At 41.9% G+C, this 21,215-nt stretch overlaps 1 protein-coding gene across 4 annotated transcripts in view; it reads left to right on the plus strand.

Moving 5' to 3' along the window:
• The first annotated feature begins 11,005 nt into the window (after positions 1-11,005).
• Positions 11,006-21,215, plus strand: part of usp38 (ubiquitin specific peptidase 38) — a 30,925-nt gene continuing 20,715 nt past the window's right edge. Inside the window, exons 1-4 of one of the 4 annotated variants that reach the window (XM_042339290.1) lie at positions 11,006-11,085; positions 14,466-15,184; positions 19,285-19,420; positions 20,200-20,329. In XM_042339290.1, coding sequence (XP_042195224.1) covers positions 14,500-15,184; positions 19,285-19,420; positions 20,200-20,329 — 951 coding nt within the window. In that variant the 5' untranslated portion in view covers positions 11,006-11,085; positions 14,466-14,499. Of the gene's footprint in view, positions 11,086-11,699; positions 11,761-14,465; positions 15,185-19,284; positions 19,421-20,199; positions 20,330-21,215 lie in introns of those variants that run through there. The other 3 variants (XM_007897644.2, XM_007897643.2, XM_042339293.1) reach the window with 3 other exon arrangements.

Here is a 21,215-nt window from a genome sequence, read left to right on the forward strand (position 1 = left end):
TTGATGTCTGACAGACAGTCTGTCAGGACCTCAGTTGTCCTGGAAGTTGACCCCATATCTGCGAACAATGTCACCAAGTGGGAGCATGTAGAGGTTGAAGAGGAGGGGACCAAGAACAGAGCCCTGAGGATCACCGCACGACACTGTGCGGGGGCTGGAAGAGAAACCGTTGATGGAGACAAATTGGAGACAGTGTGAAAGATAAAACCTGTACCATTCAAGGACAGAACCTTGAAGGTTAAGGTGAGAGGAGAGGCGGTGGAGGAGGATAGAGTGCGATTCCACAGTACCGAAGGCAGCGGAGAGGTCGAGGAGGACGAGGAGGAAGAGGGAGCCCTGGTCACAGATTGACAGGAAGTCATTTGTCACCTTGACCAGAGCAGTTTCCGTGCTGTGAGCAGCAGAGAAACCCGATTGGAGGGGCTCGTGAAGGGAGTGGTAGGAGAGGAAGGAGTGAAGCTGAGAAGCAACAACTCTTTCAAGGACTTGGAAAGAAAAGAGAGGTTGGAGATGGGCCGGTAGTTAGAAAGCTAATGCTACATACCACCTTCCTCAACCCCACCAGGTTATGGAAATTTACATTTAAAATAATACACAACTAGCCTTGTCCATGCGATGCCATTGCAGAAGATTGCCGAACAGTCCTATTCATCGTGACAATTGTCACCAGCAAGATCCTTCCAAAAGAAAATAAATAAAGCCAGTTACATAAATGCCACCTGTACAGATAGTAATAATTAAACAGAAACTGGAGTATAATTTGAGGAAATAACATGTCAGGTGAAATTAATTTGGATATGCAAACCTACTTTATCAGGAAACATGTTTTCCCTTGTGGCACAAAGAGCTTGTGTTATGATGATTAAGTTAATTAATTAGGTTCCACCCAACTTATATTTGTTTATAACACATAATTTTTCCTTCTCTGTATTGCTCAAGATCAGTGAATACTGGTTGTACTAACTGAGACGGTGTAGATACACTGATTAGAACACACAAAAGATGTTCAGCCCATTTGACTTTTAATAATAATAATAATAATCCTTGCATTTGATATAGTGCTTTTCACGTCTTCTAGACGTCTCAAAGCACTTCACAGAATAAAGTGAATTGACCGTATATTTATGGGTGAAACGCAGCAGCCAATTAAACTGTTGGGAATAATCTTCTGTAAATGCAGCCTGAAAATAGGTTTTCATACCTGCACAATATTTTCTTATTTAGTGAAATCTATACACCTTCAAGCAAAAAGATCATCAAAGTGCCTACACACAATCAAAGGGCTATAGATTTATGTATTCTGCGACACTGCCTGGCGTGAAGGCGCTATATAAATGCAAGTTGTTGTTATGTATGAAAGATAGGGCTGTCATTGATTCCTTTTCATTTCACGCACACAATTCAAGTTTGGCACAGACTTAGTGAGCTGAATAGTTCCCTTCTGTAGCATCTTGTTTCATAGCATCTGCAAAAAAGGAAACTGAAAATTGTTTAAAAAAAAGCTGCAGAAGAAAAGGTTTTAAATAACTGTTAGGCACAGGTTGCAAACACAATTTTGCTTTTATTATATAATGGACACATTTTTCTTTAGACTTTTCCTACACAAGGTCACAAGAAAAGTTCAGATATTTCTTCGGATGAAGCTGGCACTTGGGTCCATTACCTCCGATCATAGCATCAAGCTGTTTCTTAAATGAGTACACATTCCTGGACTACAAATGTAACAAATATCTGTGATTCTATTCTATACATTTGGTAGCTTCAGAAAATGTGAGGCTCCTTAGCCCCGAAACCCTGGAGCATTCTCTCTCAATCCCTTCACTTTGCTCCTTCCTTCCCCACCTGAAGGCCTATCTCTTCAACCGTGCTTGCGGTTACCTCCCACCTCCCTCTGGCTCAGTTAAGCGTTCTGGGATCTACCCTGCACGAGGTAGATATATAAATGCACATTGTTGTTGTCATTGTTGAACCACAATTGTTTACAATGCTCAGCTCAGATAATAATAATGTTGAAACAAATTCCAATATTACACTCAGACACCAGAACTAGTTTTGTTTCCTGTTACAGTAATCTTAAATTTTCATGTCTTCTCAACGTTTCACAGGGCTTCACAGAAAATTCTGTAAAGTGAATTGAGTATATTAACTGTATATTTTGTGAGTGAAACTTGGCAGCCAATTGCGCACAGCAGTGTCCCACAAACAGTCGTAGATTGAGTGACAAAATTATTATTATTGCATACAGTTTAGATCTGGAACGGTCTACCTACCACTGCTTTCCTCATTTTGGACTATTTAAAGAACAAAAAGACATAGCATCTCAATATCAAATATCCCGTACAGAAATATAAATCCATATCAGCGATAAGAGGATAATATCAAAACACGCCGACAATCCAAGTAGCCAAGTGAAATCACACATCTCTAAAATAGTCACTGGGGGCAGTGAGTCATCCCTCTCAGCTCCTGTTAACCCTGCAAGCCAAAGCCCTAACAGGTCGGGTGATCCTAGCTGGACAAGCAGTGGGAAAGCTTGTCATACAGCAATGTCAGTGGCAACCTATATGGTCTTAGCTGTTTAGATTCCAGCAGTACCCCAATGGACACTCTGGGGTACACAAGTCTTGGCTCTTGCCAATCTGCGCCTAATATATCACAGAATTAGGTAGGCAACATATGTCCCTTCAGGGGGAGAGTGTGTATTCCCTTCCAGCAATCTATCTCTAGGATTTCCCTGTGTAGGTGGGATGCATGGAAATCTCAGCTTGGTCTGAATACTCTCAAGCATGGTGATGGGTTTCTGCATGTGTCAGACACCAGGCTGACCAAACAAAAACAGTAAAAACCATAGAGCTGGTACCACTTTAATTTATTTTATTTAAAATGCGTTAAGATATTTATTTTTTAATTTTTTTATTTGTTTATCTTTTTCTTCCACCTTTTTAATCATGTAACTTTATTACTACTTTATTTCTGACCAACATACAATAATCCAAAATTCCTCTAACTGTTTGCAGAGCCTCCAGTTCCTCCTCCTTTTTTGTTGTTGGTTTCACCCATAAAATATACAGTCAATTCCCTTTACAGTATATCCTGTGAAGCGTTTTGAGAAGTCTCAATGGCATGATAAGGTGCTATATCAAATGCAAGGATTATTATTATTACTGTCCTTTCTGGAGTGCGAACCCGACATAGTGCACAATTGGCCAACATTGGTACTTTTAAGTTGCCTTGGTTAGTATTTACTTACTGCAATTTTTAATTTTACTCTAAAATGTATTATGACACTAATGCTTAAATAAACTAGATGCGAAAGGAGAAGGGAAAACAATTTTGCAATGTAAGAGATCAGAAAACTAAGAAGCTAATCACCCGAATATGTATGCTAAGTTTATGCTTTCTGTGCACCCTATTAGGGTCGGATATCTTTGTCAGATCCGTTAATGGGGCAGCCAGCATAGAAAAATGGGAGTACCTGGCTATTCCCAAGAAAGACTGTACCTGTGTTTTTGTAGAGGGCAAGGGACACTGTTATACAACCTCCACTTTGCCGACTAAAGGCTTCAGTTCCCCAGTTCGTGTGTTCAGATTTCCCAAAGGCATACTTGCTGGGGTTCGTAACTAGGCAGGCTGCCCTTAGGGAATTTAGAACCGCGGCCAGCTGGCTCAGGGCATCATAGACCTCCTGACACCCCTAAGACCATTTTGCCGAGTCTGTGGAAACTGAACAATATGAGTATGTTTGTATTAGGGCGGACGATAATTGTTTCACTCAGTATTTGTGCGATTACTTGCACCACTGAGATGATGAATGAGCACAATGGATTTTTGTTTGTTGATGAGTAATTTCTGTACTTGGTCTAACACTTCATATGGGAATCACTTCAAATCTGTTCAGTACCAAGTACTGAGGATCTGGATAAGATTAGGACTCCACCACACTGGGAACCACAGGTACAGACAGCTTATAATTGATTTTGCACTGTGAGTTTGTTTACATTGCTAACTTAGCTGCTAAGTGCTTTATGAGCAATCCCGTATGTCACTAATGTAGAAGTTACAATACAAACACACATTTGTGCCAACTCTCACTTACTTACAGCGATTCTCACTGTGAAGAACAAACAGATATATTAATTTCAGTGTGATTGCATTAATGTAAAAAAAATGTAATCGCATCTGCCTCTTTGTTTTTCCTTTTATCTGAGCTGGCAATGGTTCAGTTTTAACAAACACGAAAACTGCAAGATATGCTCTCACTCCGATCACATAATCTGGAAGCATGGGATTCACTTCCACATGTAAGGGGATGAACCCCTAAAATCTCTTCACACCCTAGCATCTCCCTACCTCTCTGACCAGCTTACTCCCCCACTCCACCATCCACCACCTCTTCCAGTCTCCTGCTTGTCCCTTGTTCCCTCCGCTCCACCATCTTCTTGTTTTGAAAATATATATTTATTTAGAAAATATTATATATTTGGTACAACAAAAAACACAACAAACACAAAATACCATTCAATTACATTCCGTTATCTGTATCCACATACAAACATTACGTTCCTTGTGGGGACACTCTTAGAATCATAGAATCATAGAATTATACATCAAGAAGGAGGCCATTCTTCCCATCGTGTCTGTGCCGGCTCTTTGAAATTAGCTATCCCAATCAATCCCATTACCCCACTCTCTCCCCAAAGCCCTGCAAATTTGTCCTCCCCAAATAATTATCTACTTCACTCTTAAAAGTTGTTACCGAATCGGCTTTCACCACCCTTTCAGGCAATGCATTCCAGATCTGAACAAATCACTGTGTGAAAAATGTCTCCTCACCTCCCTTCTGTTTCTTTTAACAACTATTTAAAATCGGTGCTCTCGGGTTACTGACCCACCTTCCAGTGGAAATAGTTTCTCCTTGTTCACCCTATCGAATTCCCTCATAATTTTGAAAACTTCTATTAAGTCTCCTCTTAACCTTCTCTGCTCCAAGGAGAATAATCCTAGCTTCTCCAGCCTCTCCTGATAACTGAATTCCCTCATTCCTGGTACCATCCTGGTAAATCTCCGTTGCACTCTCTCCAATGTCTTGACACGTGTCTGCCCATTTTACCAGTATGTCTATGTCCTCTTGAAGTCTGCTACTATCCCCTCACTGTTTACTACTTTTCCTAGCTTAGTATCATCTGCAAACTTGGAAATTGTACTCCCAAGTCCAGGTTATTTATATAGATCAAAAATAACAATGGTCCCAATACCGACCCCTGGGGGACACCACTGCACACACACTTCCCTCCAGTCATAAAAATAACCATTCACCACCACTCTTTGCTTTCTGTCTCCCAGCCAGTTCTGTATTCATGCTGCACTATCCCTTTAATACCGTGGCTTTCTATTTTGCTTACAAGTCTCTTATGTGGCACTTTATCAAATGCCTTTTGAAAATCCATATCAACTACATCAACTGCACTACCTTCATCCACCCTCTCTATTACTTCATCAAAAACTCGATCAGGTTTGTTAGACATGATTTGCCTTTAACAAATCTGTGTTGGCTGTCCTTTATTAACCAATATTTTTCTAAGTGAAAATTTATTTTGTCCTGGATTATAGTCTCCAGAAGTTTCCCCAATGATGTTAGGTTGACTGACCTGTAGTTCCCAGTTTGATCCTTCTGCCCCTGTTTGTACAGGGAAGTAACATTTGCAACCCGCCCGTCCTCTGCCACCGTTGTCCAAGGAGGATTGAAAGATTGTCTTCGACACCGCGAGCGCCCCTGTGCTTTCAGCCACTATGTTCCGAAACTTGGCAACTCTCTCCCTCAATCCCTTCACCTTGCCCCCTTCCTTCCCTTTTTCAGGTCATGCCTGAAGATTTGCACCTTCAAATGCACTTATGGATTACCATCCTTCGGATGAGATGTTACCTGACGCTCGACCACCTGTTGAGGTGGATTTAAAGATCTCATGGCATTATTCAAAAACAGAAGGAAGTTTCTCCTGGTGTCCTGGCCGACAATCCCTCAGATAAAATTGGTCATTCATATTATGGCTGTTTGTAGGACAACAACAATAACAACTTGTATTTACATAATGTTTTTCAGGAACGTAGAGTGTCAGAGCACTTAACAGTGGTGTGGTTTGACGCTGAGTCGGAAAGGGAGGGGAGGTTGACCAAAGTCACAATGAAAGAGGAAGGTCTTTGAGTGTGATTCAAAGATGGGCAAAGAGAGGACAAAGATTGAGGAGTTACAGAAATTTGGGACATAGTGGCAAATACTCAGCCATTGTACTTTAAATTGATTGAAATACTGTACTTAAATTGGTATCGCATCCAAGTATTTTAGCCAGAAATCTCATGATTTTAGTCACATCTCTCTCATGTTGGCAATACTTGGGAATCCTGTAGTGTGGCGCTTTGAAATGTCTCAAAGCTGTGATAAAATGTCAAATGCAAAGGATTATTATTTATTCGCTATAGAAGTTTAATTTTACAGCAAATATCAGTGCCAATCTCTAATGACAATGTACGCAATGATTTTAATTGTTAATGAGATCCATCAAGCACTGGCTGCCAGCGCGAGGGATCTTTGGTAAGTCCTTAAAATTGGAAATCTAAACAGATCACTTATGTCACTGAATCAGATCAATTAGGTTCAAAGGTGCTAACCTTATCCCCAGTTCCTCAACATGAATATTGGTTATGTTAAAAAGTAACTTAAATAACAAATATTCAGCTGTAAACTCAAAATGGAAACTAAGTTGCAGACTGGTTTTGGTAATGTCACTGTTCAAGTTAGTGAAATGCAAGAATCACAGTTGTGACCGGCAAGAGTGAACCAGTTGTGAACCACTTCTCTGAGTCTCTGATGGTTCAGCAAATTTATCCAGTGAGCCGCTGAGTCACACAGACAGAGAAAGTCCATAGTTCAGTAGTCAGCCCTGTGCTGAGCTAACAGATTTCATCTGGCTGCACTGAGGAGTGTTACAATCAACCAAAGTTTGCACTCAGCATACATGTGTGTACACATCAAATGAGGCTGGCTTTCGCTGCAATGTGCCCACAGTTCAATCGTCTGCCAAGGCACATCTGAACTAGAGTAAATAGCCACTTGGTCAAGTTTGTGAAGAGCGTTCGGCACCACTATGATGTGCAGAATCACACCCTAGTAGAAGGAACAATTAGTCAAATTACTTTATTAATACAGTCAAGTTTGCACAGTGTTAAGTCGCCGATTGTTATAATCAGCATAATGTTATACTGGAGACCAAACCCGGCTGTGCTTATGTGTTTCGTACACGTATGAGTTTGCATATTGTTAAAGCAGAATAATGTTATAATTCGTCCCAATGTTATGCAGATTTGCAAACCCAATTAATCTTATACCCCTCAGAGTGTAGTCCTGCTGGAGTAAATGTAATTTGCACAACATTTAGACAATTATAACATTATACTTTAACAACATGCAAACTCAACTGTGTATAAAACATACTAAGCACAGCCAGGCCCGGCCTCCGGTATAACATTATGCGCATTATAACAATTCGTGACTTTACACTATCATTCTAGCACAGTGATGGCCAACCTTTTGCTAAGGTGAGCCACAGTGTCAGCAAAAGACATATCGCCGTGCGATAGAAAAAACATAATGAAATCGAAAAGAAAATATTACTGGAAAAGAAAGATGCATTTATTGATAAATTCACAATAAATTATCAAACAAGTTACTTAATGAGGCTTCTGAATTTGTTTTTTGTTTATGATATCTTCACTATTTGGATTCAGTTTTGAGCAGGGCACTAAAAGATTATTAAAGTGATCATCTGTTAGTTTGGAACGGTATTTACTTTTTATGAAGTTTATGGTGGAAAAGGATTTCTCACAGGTGTAGGGTAATCCGAATCTGCAAACAAATCACTCTTAGGGACTAATTTCCAAAACGACTTCAAGTCCTGGCTTATTGGAGAAGCACTGATATTCTGATATTTTTCGTAATTGATGGTGATGTTACTGTCAATTTTTAACTGTTGCAAGTGAACAAAGTGATCCATTTTTTTTCGAGACAAAACATTCAAAAAAGGTTTACATTTGGCCTTGAAAGCTGAAATTAAATTAAACAGAGTTGGAAAAAGGCAATCGTTTCCTTGCAATCATGCATTATGGTTGTCAAGATGACCGGTATTGTCCATAAGGAAAGCAAGGTCACTGAGCTAGTCTTTGTCTTCTCCTCCAAAGCACACACACACACAGTCACACACACTCACACAGTCCTTCTCTCAGAGAAGGGGGAGAGGGAAGGGCGCGGGGGGGTGGGGAGCAACAACCTCCAAACAGTGGCCTCCAGTCATAAAATGTGTTGAGGCCACTATCAAGGGCCTGGCTGCCACCTTGTGGCACAGGTGGTAAGGGTGGGTTGGCCACCACTGCTCTAACATCTGAAATCCAGAATGAAGAGACAGGTGGCTCGTCCATTGAGAGCATGGCCTAGGTTGATGGACAGGCAGAGAGATTCATATAATCCTTATATAATCCTTGCCATTTAATATAGCGCCTTATCATGTCATCGAGACATCTCAAAACGTTTCACAGAATTTTACTGTGAAATGAAATGATTTGTAGGTGGTCACAGCAGCAAGATTGCCCACAGCAATGTTCCACAAACAGTCATGAAGTGAGTGACCAATTTTATTTGGGGGAATATTGGCCAGGACTCCTTTCTTTTACAAATAGTGCCAATGGTATCTTCAATGCCCACCTGAACAGGCAGATGGGACCTCAGTTTTATGTCTTATCCAAAAGACAGCACCACCAACAAAATAGCACTGCACTGATGTATCAGTCTAGACAGTGAATTCAAAGTCCTGGCATGGGGCTTCACCCAGAACCTTCTAATTTCAAGAATGTTGCCAACTGAGCCAACTTTAGGAGAGAAAGGGGAGACTACTGGGTTTGGGGAAAGACACTTTTTTTTACAATTTTAAATTAAACAAGTGGAAATGTTCTACATGAGAGAAACATGGCAGACCTGCCTGTGCATCATTTTTTGTCCCTCTTCCCCACCCACCAAACAGTTCTGCAGCTTCCAACACCAGGGAAACATTAGATGTAAAAACTTCTACCAGCAAAGAGTAACACCGAGTGCAAAGTGTTGTCATCTAAACAGAGGTCATTTTGTCCCCCTCAGCGACACACACCAACATTGCACCACTAACACTGGGAACCTGCTGAAGATGGCCCAGGGATTTGACTGGGAAAATAGGGAGAAGCTATTTCCACTGGTAGAGATGTCAGTGAGGAGGGGACATCAGTATAAGATAGTCACAAGAAGAGCAAAAGGGGAACTTAGATTTTTTTCACTCAGCTAGTTGTTGGGCTATGGGAGGCCCTACCAACATTTGTTTGGCGCTTTTCATGTCGGGAGGACATCCCAAGGCACTGGACAGTCAAGGATTTGGACCCTGGAAAAATTCAAGGAGATATTCCACTCAAACAAGGTTCACCAGAAATGACAGATCTGACAGATTTGTCTTTGCCCAATGCCATTGAAGGAGCTGTCAACATCAGATCACTCAACTAGTTTCTGGCAATCACGTGATCAGTACAGACAGAGATCGAGTGTAGCAGATACATGCCCCGAAGAGACGAGAAAACCAGGGATACCAACTGGAGTGCAAAATATTTGTTTTTTAGATTAATATTATGCAGATCACAATGGCATTACCACACTTGTCAGGAGAAATACAGAAGACAGCATTTATAACAGTGTATACCGTAGCCAAGTAAGGTGGCAGAGGCAGGGTCCATTGTGAGTTTAAGAGATTAGTGGAGAGGTTATATAATCCTTGCATTTTTTGATATAAAGCCTTATCTCATCACCAAGACATCTCAAAGCGCTTCACAAAATATACTGCAGCTTTTTTTTACTGTTTTTTGTGGGCGAAACCGATCGGCCAATTTTGCGCACAGCAATTTCCCACAAGCAGTCATGGAGTGAGTGACCAATTTTCTTTGATGGCCAGGACACCAGGAGCAACTTCCTTTTCTTATCTTTAACGTCCACCTGAACAGACAGACTGGGCCTCGGTTTAATGTCTCATCCAAAGGACGGAAACTCCCGACAATGCAGCACACGCCCAGCGGTTGCATTGGAGTGTCAGCTTAGACTGTATAATTCCAAGTCCTGACATGGGGTGGAACTCACAACCTTCTGACCCAGACGTGAGAATGCTACCTCTGAGCCATTTAAAACATTTCGACACCAGTGAAAACATAAGAATGCAATTCAAATAAATAAATATATTTACATGCACGCTAATACATTCAAAAAATAATTTGGTCCCTCAATCCACGACTGTTTGTGGGACACCGCTGTGCGCAATTGGCTGCCGCGTTTCGCCCACAAAATATACAGTCAATTCACTTTACGGTACATTCTGCGGAGCGCTTTGGGACGTCTCGAAGACACGATACCTCTAATAATCCTTATGGACAACAACAACACTGTATAATAATCCTTGCATTTGATAAAGAGCGTACGTTTTTATATCACAATACATAAAATATAATAGTAATCCTTGCATTCGACGGAGAGCGTAACATTTTTAAATTACAGTAATATACAATAATAACAATACAAAGCAGTAATCCTTGGATTTGACACAGGGTCATTTTGTATTTTTATAACATAGATAATAATAATAATTATTATTATTAACATAGATATTTTTTCACACACATATAACTTGCTTTTCCTGCCCCCCCCCACCCCAACCAATTAAAAAAAATAGCCCCCACCCCACCCTCCGAGAAAAAAAAACACCCCACCACTGGCGTGTGTTTTAATGGGGACCACGTTTGTCGATGGCCCTGAATGTGTGTGTGTTGTGTGTGTATGTGTGTGTGTGTGGGGGGGGCAAAGGAGGGGGAGGGGAGGGGTCCTTAGTTACGCCGTCGCGCTGACGTATGAAGCGGGCGGCCGGGCAGGAGAGAGGCCTGGCGGGCGGGCGGGCAGGCGGGCGGGCGCCGGCTCTCCCTGTGTGTGAGGGAGAGCTGCTCGGCGGCCGCAGCTGAGAAGCCATCAGTAAGTGAGTGAGTGAGAGAGAGAGAGAGGGCGCGGCCGCGGCGCCTGTCCCCCTGTGCGGCGGTTTGTGTGGGGGGAGAGGTTGGAACGCGGTTGCCATGGTTTTCCCGACACGGGATTCCCCTTTAGAACGGTGGGACAGCCGCCGCCGCCGCTCATCCGCACAGAGCACCGGCCACCCCTGCCCTGCCCTCACACCGGCACCGGCCTGACACCGGCACCGGCCTACCCTGCCCTCACACCGACACCGGCACCGGCCTGCCCTGCACTGCCCTCACACCGGCACCGGCCTGCCCTGCAGCCCTCACACCGGCACCGGCCACCCCTGCCCTGCCCTCACACCGGCACCGGCCTGACACCGGCACCGGCCTGCCCTGACCTGCCCTCACACCGGCACCGGCACCGGCCTACCCTGCAGCCCTCACACCGGCACCGGCCCCGGCCTACCCTGACCTGCACTGCCCTCACACCGGCACCGGCACCGGCCTGCCCTGCTTCTTTTGAGTATCATTTTCTTCACATGTTTACACTGCCCTCCCTCTCTCTCTCCCTCTCCCTCTCCCTCCCCTCTCCCCCCCTCTCCCTCTCCCTCCCCTCTCTCCCCCCACCGCCGCCGCCGCCTCGGGCCATCCTCCATCTCAATCCGCTTCCAACTTTTGAAAGTCCAGTGCAGTAAATTTGCTGTGAGTGTCTGTGTATCTGCTGTGTCCTCTGTGTGTTTGTACCTAATATTTCTTGATTTCCTGTCTTTCTATCAATCTGTGTCTGTCTGTGCGTCTGTGTGTCCTCTGTGTGTGTGTGTGTGTGTGTAGTATTATTCAGTGAGTGGGGAAAATTGCCCCGTCATGGTGTCATGTGAGGCATAGAGGGGTTGGTGGTGAGGAGAGAGGGAGAAAGGGACTGACAGAGCGAGAGAGAGAGAGAGGATTTGTTTTGTGTGTATTCGGTGCTGCGCCTGTCGGATTTAAAGTTTAAAGGCTCTGCGGGTAGAATGTTTTTTTTAAACTGATCTTTAATTTAAGAGCACATTGGTTAGCGCACACGCCTCGCAAGCGAGAGACCTGGGTTTGATTCCCGGGCAGAGCAAAACGTTGGGCAAGTTTTCTCGCTCCACACACCTCTGTTTACCCAAAGAACCCGGTTGTTAGTCGATTGGCAGATTGCTTTTCCGGTGGTAATAATCCCTTAAAAGAATAATTATGATTTGGTCGGTCAATCCACAACTGTTTGTGGGACACTGCAGTGCGCAATTGGCTGCCGCGTTTTGCCCACAAAATGTACACTCAATTCAGTTTACAGCATATTCTGTGAAGCACTTTGATACTTCTTGAAGACCTGCTATGGTGCTATATCAAATGCAAGGATTATTATTAAAATGTGTTTTCCATTAAGATTTTAATTGCTGGAACATATTCCATTTTTTAAAAAAAAGTTTCAAAAAAGTATTGATTTCTAGGTGAATAGAGACTGGCGGTGTTGGCTTGCTCCACATAAATAGTATTAATTTTGAATCCACATTTGTCAGAATATAATCTGGATTCCTGTAGTTTGTCAACTAGATGTGTTAGTTTTCGTGCTTTGTGTGTACAGTACTTGTTCTTAGGAAATGCCATAGCACCGTGGCTGTTCCCAAAGTACAGTACTGATGTATCCAGCACAATATGAACAGACAATTCAGTACCTTACGATGTCCTTCCAATGTGAAAAGCGCTATATAAATGTAATTGCGTTGTTGTTTTTCACATGGCTTTACTCTGTTTTTACCAGCCAGGTATTTCAATTTCAACAGCAATATATTACTCGCACTAATTTCAAGGGATCTATTCTCTAGCAGAATACCTAAATATTTGTATTATAAGCAGAATGCTCCATAGGGACTAACTGGTGTTGGAATGCTTTTGTTTTTTTTAAAAAAAGTGCTTCAATTCTTCCCCCCGCCCCCCCATCTCCTCTCCGGGAACTAGTGAGCTATCTGCCATGCACTGATTATTTTAACTACTGACCCTTTTTTGTTATTTGTTTATAATAATATTCCTTGCATTTGACATAGTGCTTTATCATGTTTTGGAGACTTCTCAAAGCGCTTCACAGAAAAGTGAAAGGGCTGTATATTTTGTGGGCGAAACACAGCAGCCAGTTGTGCATAGGAGTGTCCCACACACAGTCGAGGATTGAGTGACCGATTTTCTTTTAAGGAGTTATTATCCCCGGAAAAGTGATCCACCAATCGACTAACAATCGGGTTCGTACTTAATGCAAGGTACACATAGGCATGTGGAGTAAGGAAACTTGCCCAACGTTTCGCCCTGCCAGGAATCAAACCCATGTGTTTAGTTTGCAATAACTACTGAGCTACAGGATTTCAAGTACATGTACTTTGACCAGTAGTCACTTCCTAGTAATCAGAAGAAGGAACCAATGATACGTTTGTGCATAATTTCCCTTCGTACTTAGCGAGAAGCAGGGCTTCCACCATGGGTCCATCTGAGTTTAGCTAACTCAGCAAATTCCAGGGATTGAACATGGGATCTCTCTAGCTTGTAAAATGAGTAGCACACCGTGTGTTTGGTGCATTTACACAATGAGTTGTTGAGGGAGCTGTAATTTTGTTTCTGAATTAGTTTAACTTATTTTCATTTGAAATGAGAATTTTTTCCAATCAGTATTATGCTTCTGGAGACTAAACCCTACACTGCGTATCCATCCTTTGTCTGACCCCTGCCCAGCATTTTGAAGTTTGTATGTTTTGCAGATTAAAGATTTTAGAAGTTAAATACACTTTTATATTCATGTCAATGCCTCTTAAATGTTTCTGATGTTAATTACATTCTGTTGACACAGTCAGCTGTTTACTAGTGGCTTAAGTTATTGTATCAAAGGCTAAAGGACAGATCCACTCTGCTCAATACTGATCATGATCTTTTTGGAATCTGACATGGTTTAAATTCACTGGGTGATTTAACTTGGACTATTCCTGAACTAAAGGCAGGCCACAGAATGGCTCTGTTTTTGCAGTGTTTTCAGGGGCAATGAGTAAAATGAATATACAAAACTTGGAATTTTCTAAGCTATTTTCAAAATATAATTAAGTGTTATGAATCTTAGAACATTAGTGTCAAGGCAATCCTCTGTTTAACGTAGTACATAAATTTGACACAGCGAAATTGGACTGAGGTGCTATGAGATGCTGCCCACACGAAGGGTGCTATATAAATGCAAGTTGTTGTTTGGGATAGTTGAGGTGACCTTTCCAGGGTGAATGTGTGTGTGAGCAAGCAAGCATGTGTTCACATCCTTTTCTCCCTCTATCGCTGAAGTACAATTGAGAAATTCTGTGCATGCTTGCTTTCGAAACATGTTTTAAATAAAATATCACCTCTTTTCTCAGGTGCTGGTGATCTCGGGTGTTACCCCAATCGTCCATGATGGATAAGATATTGGAAGCCCTCATCACCTCTTCTCATCCCTTGCCTGTGAAGAAAGGGATTGTGAAGAAAGTGGTGGAGGCAGCTGAGAATTCTGTTGATCGGGAGCAATGCAAGGCCATGTTCGACCTGACCACCCGCTTGATTTTGCTGGGGGAAGACGGATTCCAAAAACAAGTGGGTCACCAAGTGCTCGAAGCCTACGCCAGATACCACCGTTCAGAATTTGAAGAGTTCTTCAACAAAGGATTTGTCCTGACCCTCCTTCAGCAAGGATACAAATCTTTAGATAAGAAGGATATTGTCATCATTGATTATATTCACATGGGATTGAAGTTAATAATGAGTTGCCCCTCCGTGCTAGAAATTTTTGGCTTCATGCATACTGAGGTTTTGCGAATAGTCTGTGAAAGACCTGAACCTTTGCTGTGTGCCAGGCTGAGTGAGTTGCTGTCTGATTTTGTACACTGTATCCCAAGGGGTAAATCTGCGGTGGTGTTTTGCCAACAGCTGGTCAGGACTATCAGCCAATTCCAGTGCACTGCAATACAGGAGGAAGAGATTCGGGCATTTATTTCTCAGGTGAATAAAGTAGGCAGTTTGCTGCAAAGTATTTGGAAATCTGAGCCAGCCGCACTTCTACCTTCTCTGCAAGAGGTTTTTGTCATTATTTCTGCTACTGGTAAGGAACAAATCTGCTCATGAAGATTTTACTCTTTCTCCATTCCCCTTGAAGTCTGCGTGTGCCTGATGGGAGAGTGACCATTGCACAAAAGAATTAATAATAACCCATTTAATTTCACTTATAGCTCAATCTTAAATAACCTGTAATATTTGTTAATTTGTAGATCAGTTTGTGAATTGAAATTGGCAGATTGGTTACCTCAGCTGATCCATTTTTGTGCAATTCTGTAACTTGTGTATTCTCTTCTCAATGGATGTCTCAATGGAGTATCTGACCAGTGGGTCCTAGGAGCAGGACAGATGGAATGGAAATGCTTATGGAGAAGGGAAAACTTAACTTATGATGACTTTAATGGTACTTTGCTGTGTTCAAGCCCCACATGGGGGCTCAAGCTTGCAGTCTCGACTGACACTCAGTGTCGTACTGTGGGAGTGCTATATTAATTGGAGTTACTGACATTCAAGTGAGACATTAAGCCAAGGTCCTTTCTGCCTGTTCAGGTGGAAGCAAAAAATAATAATGATCCTTGCATTTGATATAGCGCCTTATAATAATAATCCTTGCATTTGATATAGGGCTTTTCACGTCTTCTAGACGTCTCAAAGCGCTTCACAGAATGTGCTGTAAAGTGAATTGACTGTATATTTGTAGGCGAAATGCTACAGCCAATTGCGTACAGCAATGTCCCACAAACAGTCGTGGATTGAAAATGACCAATTAATTTTTGTTTTTTGGAGGGATTATTATCACATCATCAAGACATCTCAAAGTACTTCGCAGAATATACTATAAAGTATCGTGACTGTGTATATTTTGTGGGTTAACCCAGCAGCCAATTTGCACACAGCAATTGGCACAGCCACAAGAGTGGCCAATTTATTTGGGGATTGTTGACCAGGATACTGATAAATATCCCTTCTCTTTTCAAATAATGCCATGGGATCTTTAACGTTCATTTGGAGAGGTGGACAGGACCTTGGTGTAACGTCTCATCCGCAGGATGAGACTCCATGGCAGTACTGAAAAAATGTAGACATGGTTTGTAGAGATGTAGGGATTTCTCCTGATATCCTGACCAACAATGATTTTGATGAATTGGTAATGCACTCCATAACTCTTTATGGGACTTTGCTGGTGCAAATGGCTGTAGTATCTGCCTAAAAACAGTATCTTGTCATTGACCATGTTTACCTCTGAAGCTGTTTGAGATATTTGGACATGATTAAGTGCTATCATTGTGCAAGTTCTTCTTCACAGGCTCTTCACTTCTAGCTTGGGTTATAACCGACTGGTGGCAGAAAAAAAATGTTCTTCCAGCTATAGGCTTCTTCCTTACGGGGAGGGAGAATGAGGTAAACAGGGTCTCCTTGGAGTTGTTGCCTGGGATCCTTCTGATTGATTTCTTCTTTTTCTATCCCAGAGGTCCTCAAATTCTTGTCCTAGCTAAGTTGTGTGGAGTCCCGTAGTATAATGGTTAGAGCACCCGCTTCTCAAGTGAGAGAAACCGGGTTTGATTTCCTGCCGGGCGAAACCTTAGGCATGTTTTCTTACTCCTCTGTTTACCTAGCAGTAAGTAGGAACCTGGTTATTAGTAGATTGCCGGATCGCTTTCCAGGGGTAATAATCCCTCCCAAAAAAACATTTGATCACTCAATCCACCACTGTTTGTGGGATGCTGCTGTGCCCAATTGGCTACTGCATTTCGTCTACAAAATACACAGTCAATTTACAGTATTCTGTGAAGCGCTTTGAGATGTCCCAATGACATGATAAGACACTATATCAAATGTAATGATTATTATTTAGTATTATCAGCCAATTCAGCATAAATAGTGTTTTAAGTTGAAGTGGTCTTATGCTAAAGTACTCAACTGCAAGCTTTTAGAATAAAATGCTGGGCTTTGCAGTTGAGTACTTCAGGGTTAGGCCATTTGTAGGTCCTTCTCCTCATCGATTTCTCTTGCTGCTGGTGTACTAATGAGTACTTCAGCTGTAAATTCCTGAATATCCTCTGTAGCATGCTGTGTGTTCTGCATGTTGTTTGATTGTTTCTCTGTATAGCTGACCAGTGCTAGCTGTTCTTTTTGGGTGTTCTATAATGTACTATATAATATTTTTTGGGGTTAGACTGGTGTCTGACACGTGTGGAAAGCCATCATCAAGCTTAAGAGTATCCAAATCAAGCTGAAATGTTCATGCATCCCACCTACATATGGAATTCCAGAGATCGATTGATGCAATGTGCACCCTCTCCATGGAGGGAGTCACCCTGCTTACCTAATTCCAGAAAGTATTAGGCACAAGTTGGCAAGGGCCATGGGCTGAGCTGAGTAGGATGACTCCCTGCCCCCAGTGACTGGTCTGTCCAATACAATAATGTATCAGAGAATCGGTTCACTTGTCCACCCAGTGATTTCTTGACTGCCGTTATGCCGTGAAGTGAGGAAATCTGAGCAAATCACCCCTAACTGTTGTGGTGCACCTTCAGCCAAAACAACAACTTGCATTCACATACAGTAAAACTCACATAAATCATATGAGATGGGACAGTAACATTTAATATGGCTTACTAAATGTCTGGAAGTCCAAGTTGCATGGAAACTATAAGTCATATAAAATCCGATTGAATCAATAATCTATACTGTGCAAGCGTAACTCAATGCAGCCGGGAAGTGCGCATGCAATGATAGGTCAAGACTACATTTCCTGCATGAGCACTTACCAGCGAGCATTGGAATTGCATTTAATAGTTCTTCTGCCAGTGCGTCGACTGATCAAGATTGCTTTCCAACGATTCAGTGCAGTCGGACATTATGTGCGCTTGCGTCAATGGGTAAGGTTGTCATTTCCCACGATTAAATGCAGCTGGTAAGTGCGGGAGTAGGTGAGCGACGTTACAAGTTCAGGAGGTGATTAAAACGAGTAGGGCAAAGAAATCTAAGCGGTTTTGATAAGAAACTGAATGGGACTTGGGTGAATGTACGACTTATAAAGATAAGACTTTATACTGTAGTGCCTTTTGTGTAGGATAACGTCTCAGAGACCTTCACAATGGACGCTGAACAAAGGAGAAGGAAGTGGGAAGGGAGAACAGGAAGGTCACCGTAGGTGCAGTCAAAGAGGCAGGTATTGAGGTGGGATTTAAAGACCCAAAGAGGGAGGAAAGATGGGGAGGGATAGAGGAAGAGGTTCCAGGGGTTAGGGAAAATACCTCCTGGTGTCTGTCCTGAAACTTTGCAGATCTACATCTATGTGGACTCCTGTCGCTTAGTGGTTAGAACACTCGCCATTCAAGCGAGAGGACTTTGGTTCGATTCCTGGGCAAGGCAAAGCATTTGGCAAGTTTCCTTACTCCACACGCCTCTGTTTACCTAGTAGTAAGTAGGAATCTGGTTGTTAGTCGATTGTCAGATCGCTTTTCCGGGGGTAATAATCCCTTTGAAACAAAATAATCTTTTTTACGTAGTAATAATTTGATCACTCAATCCACGACTGTTTGTGGGACACTTCTGTGCGCAATTGGCTGCAGTGTTTCCCCCACAAATATACAGTTAATTCACTTACAATATATTCTGTAAAGTGCTTTGAGATGTCTCGAAGATGTGATAAGCACTATATCAGATGCAAGGATTATTATTATGTCCCCTTGTTCTTCTATGTCTTGATGAATCCTGATGTATAGTTCTTGGTTGACTTTTTGAATTTTAAAAAAACACTCCATAAAGTCCCTTCTAAGATGTTTCCTTTCAAGATCGAAAAAATAGTCCATAAACATACTAAATCCAATTGAAATTTGTATGAAAAGGTACAGTATGATATTAGAAAATTAGATTCATCAGAACAGGCAGGCAAGACCTTGGTTTAATGTCTCATATGAACGACAGCAACTCTTAACACTACAGCATCTACCTCAGTACTGCACTGAACTCAGGAGGGTTCACGGACAACCTTTTTTTTGGTCTAGGACAGTTTTGGAGCTTAAATACTGTTGTGCAAGGATTGAGTCCTTATTTGTGTGAATTTGGTGTAACAGTGTAAATAGTACACTGCATTGATTTGCCAAACCAAACACCAGTAACTGTTTGTCCACTTTACAGATTACTCTTTCGAACCATCTATCGCCCTAGCAAGCCTTGTTCAGCACATCCCATTGCAAATGATCGCAGTTCTCATTCGGAGTCTGATCACAGACCAAAACGTTAAAGATGCCAGTATGACTTGTGCTCTCTGCAGGTACAGTTTAAATCAGTTTAACAAATATAATTGAAGACAGGGAGAGGAGGATTTTTCTCTTTACCAAATCTTGATTTATGTTAAGGTATCAGAATATTTTTTGCACTTGTATTAACAATGGAATAATGTTTTTGTCCTTTAGAAATTGATCAATTCAAAATATTGGACTAGCAAGCTGTCTAGTGGATAATGTACTTTTGCCTCTGGTATTTGGGTTCACATCTAGTCCAACTGATGGGATGAAAGTCTTCTCCATTGGGTTTAAGGGCCCTATATAAATTTAGTCTCAGCTTATTTCTACAGTGCAAAACTACCCAAATATGGGACTCAATGGTTAATCTCTCTCAGGACACAGAATAGCTTCTGTGAGAAATAGAAAATTCTCTTGTGATACAGTAGGGATTCTCTCCAGAGATTAGAGTTGAAGAGAATTGTTGAAGCAGAGAAGTAGGTACTCCTATTGTAAAGCCACGCTATGTCTGATCTGAGAGTGCTGGATGCTGGCGCTAGATGTCTGTAATTGTCCTATTCCAATTTTCCAGCATCGATATCCCTAATCTTGATGAGAATGTGGAGTGGGAGTAACATCGATTTAAAACTTTTTTAAAAAAAATGTAAGACTTTAAGGAATAGGGAAATGGGACATGATGATCTAAATATATGTGATGAGATGTAAAGTGGGGGGGTAAGGGGAGAGCTCCACACTTTATTAGCATTTGTGTTTGTTTTTTGATCGTGTGTAAGCTTACTTTTGCTCCCAAATCTTTTGTTGTCTGCAGGATGATTGACTGGCTGTCCTGGCCATTGGCTCAGCATGTAGAGACCTGGGTGACTGCACTGCTGAAGGGACTGGCTTCTGTCCAGAAGTTCACTATCCTCATAGATGTCACGCTGCTTAAAATTGAACAGGTATGGCACAACCCAAGCATGATTACTTTTTTGTTACATGATACGTCAAACCATACCTCAATAATGACATCCATCCCCTCTTCTCCATCACTGACGGCCATGCTTTCAGCCCTGAATTTCTGGAACTCCCTGTGTCAATCCCTCCATCTTGCCCCCTCTTTGCCCGCTATGAGATGCTATCAGCATGAGGGGTGCTAAATAAATGCAATTTGTTGTTATACTGCACACCTAACCGCTACTTTATGGCCCTTCACTCACACAAGTTTTTTTATTTTAACAAAAAAACTGATTTATTTTAAATCTATATTCTGTATTGACCATGTTGTTGAAGTAAATTTAACTTTCATACATTTGTCTGACACATGATTAATATGATTTTATTGTGTTGCGGCAATGCCCATCCATCTGTGGAGACTGACTTGTAATTGAATAACGTTCAACTTAATGAGCAAGGTGTCATGTTCTCCCCTTCCTGGATTGCTTGCTTCCTTTTTAAGTTGTGGGCCTTTGTCCCTCACACTCTTTCTGTATGTCACACCCTCTGTATATACTGTTGGTGTATCTGTTAGTGATGTGCTAAATTACCAACTAAATTTAATTTCCACTATCAGGCCACCACGTACATTTTAAACGGAAAGGGGTTCTGATTGAGTGAACGCTAAATAAGAATAATCCTTACATTTGGTATAAGTGCCTTTCACGTCAGGAGTTGCCCTAACGCGTCACAGGATATACTGTGTATAAGTAGGCGAACATGGCAACCCAAATGTGCACAGCAATGGCAAATAGCCATGAGTAAGTGACCAATTTTATCTGGGAGGGAATGTTAGCCAGGACACCAGGAGAAACTCCCTTCTCTTTTTGAGTAGTGCCATGGAAATCGTTA

Source organism: Callorhinchus milii, unplaced genomic scaffold (genome assembly GCF_018977255.1).
Source record: "Callorhinchus milii isolate IMCB2004 unplaced genomic scaffold, IMCB_Cmil_1.0 Scaffold1, whole genome shotgun sequence".
Taxonomy (NCBI): Eukaryota; Metazoa; Chordata; class Chondrichthyes; order Chimaeriformes; family Callorhinchidae; genus Callorhinchus; species Callorhinchus milii.